This window comes from Sander lucioperca, chromosome 14 (genome assembly GCF_008315115.2).
Source record: "Sander lucioperca isolate FBNREF2018 chromosome 14, SLUC_FBN_1.2, whole genome shotgun sequence".
Classification (NCBI taxonomy): domain Eukaryota; kingdom Metazoa; phylum Chordata; class Actinopteri; order Perciformes; family Percidae; genus Sander; species Sander lucioperca.
This window is the reverse complement of record NC_050186.1, coordinates 29,058,612-29,068,611: the sequence shown is the minus strand read 5'-3', so window position 1 is coordinate 29,068,611 and position 10,000 is coordinate 29,058,612. Positions and strand designations below refer to the sequence as shown.

The 10,000-nt window shown below is 52.3% G+C and overlaps 1 protein-coding gene across 6 annotated transcripts in view; it reads right to left on the bottom strand.

The window, feature by feature from the left end:
* Positions 1-10,000, bottom strand: part of LOC116037483 (tyrosine-protein kinase Fer-like) — a 33,279-nt gene that overhangs the window by 13,932 nt on the left and 9,347 nt on the right. For 5 of the 6 annotated variants that reach the window (XM_035991649.1, XM_035991645.1, XM_035991644.1 and 2 more), the window contains exons 2-8: positions 9,411-9,555; positions 7,731-7,862; positions 7,470-7,643; positions 6,526-6,625; positions 6,255-6,438; positions 1,911-2,048; positions 1,713-1,832 (exon numbers count right to left, since the gene is read on the bottom strand). In XM_035991649.1, coding sequence (XP_035847542.1) covers positions 1,713-1,832; positions 1,911-2,048; positions 6,255-6,438; positions 6,526-6,625; positions 7,470-7,643; positions 7,731-7,862; positions 9,411-9,479 — 917 coding nt within the window. In that variant the 5' untranslated portion in view covers positions 9,480-9,555. The remainder of the gene's footprint in view (positions 1-1,712; positions 1,833-1,910; positions 2,049-6,254; positions 6,439-6,525; positions 6,626-7,469; positions 7,644-7,730; positions 7,863-9,410; positions 9,556-10,000) is intronic. The other variant, XM_035991647.1, reaches the window with a different exon arrangement.

The window sequence follows — 10,000 nt, the reverse complement described above, 5'->3', positions numbered from 1 at the left end:
CACCCACCTACAGGAAGTTGGTCCTCTGTAACTTGCGCATTGTTTTAGCTATTAAAATTCTTTTGATAACTTTTTGTCATGAGTGTCCTCCGAGTCTATATGCCAGTTTTCGTGCCAATCGGACTCACGCCCCAGGAGTAGTTAAACAGAGTATTAATTAAAAAAAATTAAACAGCGCCATCTAATGGCCGATTGACACCAAGTTTGGCACAGATGCTAAACTGTCCATGACGAACAACCTTGTCAAGTTTCGGGACAATTGGAATAATTGTTGCCAAGATAACACAACTTCCTGTTTAGACAGGAAGTTGCTGTAACGTGCGCATTTTTTCAACTATCAAAATTCTCTGGATAACTTTTCGTCGTGAGGGTCAACAGATACTACCTGCAAAGATTCAAGAAGGTTGAAATCACGGCCTAGGACGAGTTAGAAAGAATGTAAAACACATGAAAAATGCATAATTAAAAATGGCTGCCTTCCGGTTGGGCGGAGCTAATGATGGTAAATGGGAAATATGTCCGCAATGATTAGAGCAATATGGGTATTAAATCTGGTGAAGATCGGAGCAACTATGTCCAAGTTAAGGCCTTCCAGGCATTAGGGGGCGCTATGGAGCCCACTTACAGGTTTGGGCCAAATCACTGTACAGTCTCACAAAGCTCCCAGGTGTTTATGTGGGCGCCAATTTTTGTGAGTTTTCGTATATATTGAGGCCGTCAAAAATGTGTCCAAGGGCTAAAACCAATTAGGGTCCCATAGGCCACACCCACTGTGACCAATCAGTACCTTACAGTAGGGGTGGCCTCATGAGTGGCCCTAAATGGTACCCTTAAAATGTTGTAAAAAGCAGATGAGCCGTTCATGAGCTATAAACGTTATGTACTTGTAGCGCCCCCTAGTGGCCAATTTTCATAAAATGTGTGGGGCACCTCCAGAGGGTCATTGCAAACAAGAATCTTAAGTTTTGCGTTGATAGCAATTATTTTGGTCGAGATATGACAAAGTTGGTGTTTGCATACTTAGCTACACAAATTTGTTCATGCGTAATATGCGCAATTTTTATCCTATAAAAATTCTTTGAATAACTTTTTGTCAGGTCTGTCTGGAGATGCTACCTGCCAAGTTTCGTGCAGATCGGTCGCACGGTCTAGGAGGAGTTTGGCAAAGTAGGTTGTTGATAAATCGCAATTTTTCACGCATAAAAGTTTAGGTGGAAATGGGCGTGGCCTATATCAGGAGAGTCAGCTGGATCCAGGGAACGTGAAGATATGAGGCTTTTGAATGTGCGATGTACGGCTTGGGAGTTATAGGGCCAAACGCTTTTATTTCTGCAATAGCGCCACCTAGTGGTGCATATTAGTAATTATTTTGAATCGTTGCAATTTTCACCAGTTGTGACATGTGTGCAAATTGTTGTGAGTTTTCGTGCATTTTAACCCCCTCAAAAATGCGACGAAGGACTCGGAAAAATAATCTGATGAAAAACAACAGGTTCCTTCGCACTTTCAGTGCAAGGCACCGTTGGGACTCGGGCCCTAATAAATAAACAAACAGACAATCTGACATCCTAATACTACGTATACACACACACACACACACACACACACACACACACACCGTTTTGGAAGCTGTTGTTAAAACCTTAAAGTCTTTTACTTTGAAAGGAAACTCTTATTTTGAAAGGACAGCATTTTATTTTGTAGTAACTCACATAGCCTGCAGGCTGTCGGCCGTCAGCGTGTTCCAGAGGATCTCGCCAGCCGGCAGGTTGTCCGTCTCGTCCAATAGGGACGCGTCAAACTCCACGCTCGCCTCGGGAGTCTCCGGAGACCTGCGGGGGGGGGACGGACACGCTGTTACCACGGTAACTAACCACTCTGTCTGTCTGAGTCAGCAGGTAATTCCTGACCTGTAGGCGTCGATGAAGTGTTGGTACTCAGCCAGCTGGTCGATCTGCTCCACGGCCGCCGAAATCTCCTGATGAACTTTAACTATCTCCTCCGTCAGCAGACTGCTGATCTCACAGTACTCCTGGAGGATGCTTTTACTGTGAAAATACACAGGAAGTACATCACACAGTACTCCTGGAGGATGCTTTTACTGTGAAAATACACAGAGTCTCCTCCTCTCCCCCTGAGTCTCCTCCTCTCCTCCTGAGTCTCCTCCTCTCCTCCTGAGTCTCCACCTCTCCGTCCCTCTCCTCCTGAGTCTCCTCCTCTCCCCCTGAGTCTCCTCCTCTCCTCCTGAGTCTCCTCCTCTCCTCCTGAGTCTCCTCCTCTCCGTCCCTCTCCTCCTAAGTCTCCTCCTCTCCTCCTGAGTCTCCTCCTCTCCGTCCCTCTCCTCCCGAGTCTCCTCCTCTCCGTCCCTCTCCTCCTGAGTCTCCTCCTCTCCGTCCCTCTCCCCGAGTCTACTCCTCTCCGTCCCTCTCCTCCTGAGTCTCCTCCTCTCCTCCTGAGTCTCCTCCTCTCCGTCCCTCTCCTCCTGAGTCTCCTCCTCTCCCCCTGAGTCTCCTCCTCTCCTCCTGAGTCTCCTCCTCTCCTCCTGAGTCTCCTCCTCTCCGTCCCTCTCCTCCTGAGTCTCCTCCTCTCCTCCTGAGTCTCCTCCTCTCCGTCCCTCTCCTCCCGAGTCTCCTCCTCTCCCCCTGAGTCTCCTCCTCTCCGTCCCTCTCCTCCTGAGTCTCCTCCTCTCCGTCCCTCTCCCCGAGTCTACTCCTCTCCGTCCCTCTCCTCCTGAGTCTCCTCCTCTCTGTCCCTCTCCTCCTGAGTCTCCTCCTCTCCATCCCTCTCCTCCTCTCTGTCCCTCTCCCCCTGAGTCTCCTCCTCTCCGTCCCTCTCCTCCTGAGTCTCCTCCTCTCCCCCTGAGTCTCCTCCTCTCCTCCTGAGTCTCCTCCTCTCCTCCTGAGTCTACTCCTCTCCGTCCCTCTCCTCCTGAGTCTCCTCCTCTCCCCCTGAGTCTCCTCCTCTCCGTCCCTCTCCTCCTGAGTCTCCTCCTCTCCGTCCCTCTCCTCCTGAGTCTCCTCCTCTCCCCCTGAGTCTCCTCCTCTCCTCCTGAGTCTCCTCCTCTCCTCCTGAGTCTCCTCCTCTCCGTCCCTCTCCTCCTGAGTCTCCTCCTCTCCTCCTGAGTCTCCTCCTCTCCGTCCCTCTCCTCCCGAGTCTCCTCCTCTCCCCCTGAGTCTCCTCCTCTCCGTCCCTCTCCTCCTGAGTCTCCTCCTCTCCGTCCCTCTCCCCGAGTCTACTCCTCTCCGTCCCTCTCCTCCTGAGTCTCCTCCTCTCTGTCCCTCTCCTCCTGAGTCTCCTCCTCTCCATCCCTCTCCTCCTCTCTGTCCCTCTCCCCCTGAGTCTCCTCCTCTCCTCCTGAGTTTCCTCCTCTCCTCCTGAGTCTCCTCATCTCTGTCCCTCTCCTCCTGAGTCTTCTCCTCTCTGTCCCTCTCCCCCTGAGTCGTCTCCTCTCTGTCCCTCTCCCCCTGAGTCGTCTCCTCTCTGTCCCTCTCCTCCTGAGTCTTCTCCTCTCTGTCCCTCTCCTCCTGAGTCGTCTCCTCTCTGTCCCTCTCCCCCTGAGTCGTCTCCTCTCTGTCCCTCTCCCCCTGAGTCTCCTCCTCTCCGTCCCTCTCCTCCTGAGTCTCCTCCTCTCCCCGAGTCTCCTCCTTTCCGTCCCTCTCCTCCTGAGTCTCCTCCTCTCCGTCCCTCTCCCCCTGAGTCTCCTCCTCTCCGTCCCTCTCCCCCTGAGTCTCCTCCTCTCTGTCCCTCTCCCCCTGAGTCTCCTCCTCATCCCGAGTCTCCTCCTCTCCCCCTGAGTCTCCTCCTCTCCCCCTGAGTCTCCTCCTCTCCCCCTGAGTCTCCTCCTCTCCGTCCCTCTCCTCCTGAGTCTCCTCCTCTCCTCCTCTCTGTCCCTCTCCTCCTGAGTCTCCTCCTCTCCTCCTGAGTCTCCTCCTCTCCCCCTGAGTCTCCTCCTCTCCCCCTGAGTCTCCTCCTCTCCCCCTGAGTCTCCTCCTCTCCTCCTGAGTCTCCTCCTCTCCGTCCCTCTCCTCCTGAGTCTCCTCCTCTCCTCCTCTCTGTCCCTCTCCTCCTGAGTCTCCTCCTCTCCTCCTGAGTCTCCTCCTCTCCTCCTCTCTGTCCCTCTCCTCCTGAGTCTCCTCCTCTCTGTCCCTCTCCCCCTGAGTCTCCTCCTCTCCCCAAGTCTCCTCCTCTCCTCCTGAGTCTCCTCCTCTCCTCCTCTCTGTCCCTCTCCCCCTGAGTCTCCTCCTCTCCGTCCCTCTCCCCCTGAGTCTCCTCCTCTCCGTCCCTCTCCTCCTGAGTCTCCTCCTCTCCGTCCCTCTCCCCCTGAGTCTACTCCTCTCCGTCCCTCTCCTCCTGAGTCTCCTCCTCTCTGTCCCTCTCCTCCTGAGTCTCCTCCTCTCCATCCCTCTCCTCCTCTCTGTCCCTCTCCCCCTGAGTCTCCTCCTCTCCTCCTGAGTTTCCTCCTCTCCTCCTGAGTCTCCTCATCTCTGTCCCTCTCCTCCTGAGTCTTCTCCTCTCTGTCCCTCTCCCCCTGAGTCGTCTCCTCTCTGTCCCTCTCCTCCTGAGTCTCCTCATCTCTGTCCCTCTCCTCCTGAGTCTTCTCCTCTCCGTCCCTCTCCCCCTGAGTCTCCTCCTCTCCGTCCCTCTCCCCCTGAGTCTCCTCCTCTCCGTCCCTCTCCCCCTGAGTCTCCTCCTCTCTGTCCCTCTCCCCCTGAGTCTCCTCCTCATCCCGAGTCTCCTCCTCTCCCCCTGAGTCTCCTCCTCTCCTCCTGAGTCTCCTCCTGAGTCTCCTCCTCTCCGTCCCTCTCCTCCTGAGTCTCCTCCTCTCCTCCTCTCTGTCCCTCTCCTCCTGAGTCTCCTCCTCTCCTCCTGAGTCTCCTCCTCTCTGTCCCTCTCCTCCTGAGTCTCCTCCTCTCCTCCTGAGTCTCCTCCTCTCTGTCCCTCTCCTCCTGAGTCTCCTCCTCTCCTCCTGAGTCTCCTCCTCTCTGTCCCTCTCCTCCTGAGTCTCCTCCTCTCCTCCTGAGTCTCCTCCTCTCTGTCCCTCTCCTCCTGAGTCTCCTCCTCTCCGTCCCTCTCCTCCTGAGTCTCCTCCTCTCCTCCTGAGTCTCCTCCTCTCTGTCCCTCTCCTCCTGAGTCTCCTCCTCTCTCTCTCTCTTAAATACAAAAATGTATAAACAACGGGCGGTATGATGGCCGGTCCCTTGAGCATGTGGGGTAGCGTGTTAGTGTGTCAGCGTGTGGCGGTCATGGGACTCACAGGGCGAGCGTGTGTGTTAGCGTGTGTGTTAGCGTGTGTGTTAGCGTGTGTGGTAGCATGTGTGGTAGCGTGTGTGTTAGCGTATGTGGTAGTGTGTGTGTGTTAGCGTGTGTGGTAGCGTGTGTGTTAGCGTGTGTGGTAGCGTATGTGGTAGTGTGTGGTAGCGTGTGGGGTAGCGTGTTAGCGTGTGTGGTAGCTTGTGTGTTAGCATGTGGGGTAGCGTGTTAGCGTGTGTGTTAGCGTGTGTGTGTTAGCGTGTTAGTTAGCGTGTGTGGTAGCTTGTGTGTTAGCACGTGGGGTAGCGTGTTAGCGTGTGTGTTAGTGTGTGTGGTAGCGTGTGGAGGTCGTGGGTCTCACAGGGTGAGCGTGTCAGATAGCGTGTGTGTTAGCGTGTGTGTTAGCGTGTTAGTTAGCATGTGTGTTAGCATGTGTGTTAGTGTGTGTGTGTTAGTGTGTGTGTGTTAGTGTGTGTGTGTTAGTGTGTGTGGTAGCGTGTGGAGGTTGTGGGACTCACAGGGTGAGTGTGTCAGATAGCGTGTGTGTTAGCGTGTGTGTTAGCGTGTGTGTTAGTGTGTGTGTGTGTGTGTGTGTGTGTGTTAGCGTGTGTGTTAGCGTGTCAGGTAGCGTGTGTGTGTTAGCGTGTGTGTGTTAGCGTGTGGCGGTCGTGGGACTCACAGGGCGAGCGTATGGAGTAGTGTGTGTGTTAGCGTGTCAGGTAGCGTGTGTGTTAGCGTGTCAGGTAGCGTGTGTGTGTGTGTGTGTTAGCGTGTTAGCATGTGGTGGTCGTGGGACCTACAGGGCGAGCATAATGTCCTCCTGCATCCTCTGCAGAGCGTCGACCAGCGTGTGTGTTAGCGTGTTAGTTAGCGTATGTGTGTTAGCATGTGGCGGTCGTGGGACCTACAGGGCGAGCATCATGTCCTCCTGCATCCTCTGCAGAGCGTCGACCAGCGTGTGTGTTAGCGTATGTGTGTTAGCGTGTGGTGGTCGTGGGACCTACAGGGCGAGCGTCATGTCCTCCTGCATCCTCTGCAGAGCGTCGAGCAGGGCTGGAGCAGCGCGGCGCCGGTGTTCGTCCTGCTGCGTGCGGGCGCCACAGACCGCCAACACGTACTGGTTGTGGAGGTTGTGGAGCTTCGCCGTCGCTTTGTCGTAACGCTCCCGGGCTCGCTCCGCCTCCCTGCCTGTGATTGGACGAGAGCGGTCGGGGGTCATTTCATTACTTCCTACAACAAACATTCAGACTTTAACTTGGTGACAGAAGAAGGAACCTTTGGCCAGCGCCTCGAGGTACTTCTCTTTGGCGTTGTTAGCGTCGCGGCTCAGCTGACGATACGTGGCCTTCATTTTGTCCAGGTCACTCCTGGTAACCTAGCAACAGCAGAACAACAACAACAGGGCCGCCATGAAACAGGACTGGTTGCATTTGATGAATGTGGTTCAGATGTAGATGGGGAATCTACTGCGCTGCAGACTGATGGATCACATTAATCTCCAAATACTCTGATAACCCAAAACATCAATAGAAATGACACAAACACAGAGAGTTACCTACCACACAGACAGACAGACAGAGACACACACACACACACACACACACACACACACACACACACACACACACACACACACACACACACACACACAGGCAGACAGACAGACAGACAGAGACACACACACACAGGCAGACAGGCAGACAGACAGACAGAGACACACATACACACACACAGGCAGACAGACAGACAGACAGACAGACAGAGACACACATACACACACACACACACACACAGGCAGACAGACAGACAGACAGACAGGCAGACAGACAGAGACACACACACACACACACACACACACACAGGCAGACAGACAGACAGGCAGACAGGCAGACAGGCAGACAGGCAGGCAGACACACAGACAGACACACACACACACAGACAGGCAGACAGGCAGGCAGGCAGGCAGACAGACACACAGACAGAGACACACACACAGACACACAGACACACACACACACACACACAGACAGACAGACAGACAGAGACACACACACACACATGTGATTATATATATATATATATATATATATATATATATACACACACACATATATATATATATATATATATATATATATACACACACATATATATATATATATATATATATATATATATATACATACATACATACATACACACTATATTTCCCAGCAGACCTTGTGGTTGTGGCTCTCCAGCTGGTGATGAAGACTCTGGTAGCTCTTCTTCACCTGCTGCTTGTCTCTGATGAGCGTGGCCAATCGGTGCAGCGGCCCGGAGTTCAGATCGTCAGCGTGACTCCGCATGACCCGGCCCAACGCCTCCGTCTGGCGCACCACCTGACACCACGACTGGGAGGGGAGTTACAACAACAGCCTCAATATATAAACACACAGACAGAGAGAGAGAGGAGACTGGACCAACAGCTGACCACTCACCTTGCTCACAGTGCTGACGTAATCAGCTGCTTCCTGTTTCTCAGTTTGCTGAGTCATGCTGAGCAGCAGGGCGGCATACTCTTTATCGCTCTTTACTCGCAGCGTCATGAAACGTTTCACCGTCTCCAGCAGCTAGAGGGAGACACACACACATTAACACGTTAACACACACACACACACACACACACACATTAACACGTTAACACAGACACGTTAACACACGTTACCACGTTAACACACATTAACACGTTAACACACAGAGACGTTTAAACAGTTACTGAAAGGGACCAGACGGCCGTTAGTTACACACCAACCAGAGGGCCGTTAGTTACACACCGACCAGATGACCGTTACACACCGACCAGACGGCCGTTACACACCGACCAGACGGCCGTTACACACCCACCAGACGGCCGTTACACACCCACCAGACGGCCGTTACACACCCACCAGACGGCCGTTACACACCCACCAGACGGCCGTTACACACCGACCAGATGACCGTTACACACCGACCAGACGGCCGTTAGTTACACACCGACCAGACGGCCGTTAGTTACACACCCACCAGACGGCCGTTACGCACCGACCAGACGGCCGTTACGCACCCACCAGACGGCCGTTACGCACCCACCAGACGGCCGTTACGCACCCACCAGACGGCCGTTACGCACCCACCAGACGGCCGTTACGCACCGACCAGACGGCCGTTAGTTACACACCGACCAGACGGCCGTTAGTTACACACCGACCAGACGGCCGTTAGTTACACACCGACCAGACGGCCGTTACACACCGACCAGAGGAGAGCGTAGGTATATGTAAGGAGATAACATAGGTACAGGCTAATTATTGATCACTAAAATGATAGTTAACATTAGTAATTAAACTTAAACAGCTAAAGTAAGTCTCGTGGTTATGACCCAATCGTTAGCCTAGTAATAGCGCTAGGGGTTGGGAATTACCAGAGGTCTCACAATACGATATCATCACGATACAATATTATTGCGATTTTAAACATATTGCAATATTCTGCGATATATTGCAATTCATTACCTTTTATCCAACTTCAAGTTTTTCCAATTTCAAAGTATGTCCCCAAAAGGAAACGTTGTCAACATCTGTTTATCTAAAAAGATAAATATCTCTGTTCATCTCCCTTCGATGTTATTGCTGCTAAATGTGATGGTCCAGCAGACAGACTGACCATCACATATATAATAATAGATCCATACTTGGCGTCTGTGTATCCATACAGTATTACCACGGAAAATATCGCGATACTATGCTGTATTGATTTTTTCCCCGTTTCCTGGTTAGCTCTCCACCAATCAGATGGGTCATTGAGTCTGACTGCCGGCAGTGCCCGCCCCCCCAATTATACATGTCAAATCAGCCAAAATGAAGGCTGATGGCCCCTCGGACGGACGATGGCACGGAGCACACCGACCAGACTCGAGTCACCGACCTCGCCAGACGGTCAGGCGGCCGATTATCAGCTCGGTGTGACTGGGCTTAACACACAGACACATTGAACCGTACGGTGACTGTAGTGTATGTGTACCGTACGGTGACTGTAGTGTATGTGTACCGTACGGTGACTGTAGTGTATGTGTACCGTACCACGGTGTACGGTGACTCCTGTGTACCGTACCACGGTGTGCGGTGAGGGAGTCGTACCTTTAACTCCCAGTCCTGTAGCTTCAGTAATCCCTCGTGGGAATTCTTCAGATCCCGACCGAACCCCATCCTGTCTCTCTCTCTCTCTCTCTCTCTCTCTCTCGGTCTAACGGCGAGGGCGAGCAGCGAATGATTTCATGGTCGTCTGAGGAAGGAAGGAACAGAGATGATCAGAGTAAGAAGACACACGAGTATATATATATTATATATATTATATATATTGAACATTTGGCTGATAATTAGGGATGGGTACTGAAACCTATACTTTCTCAATACACCTGTTCAACACTACACCTGTTCAACACTACACCTGTTCAACACTACACCTGTTCTATACTACACCTGTTCAACACTACACCTGTTCAACACTACACCTGTTCAACACTACACCTGTTCAATCCTACACCTGTTCAACACTACACCTGTTCAACACTACACCTGTTCAACACTACACCTGTTCAACACTACACCTGTTCAACACTACATCTGTTCTATACTACACCTGTTCTATACTACACCTGTTCAACACTACATCTGTTCAACACTACACCTGTTCAACACTACACCTGTTCAACACTACACCTGTTCAA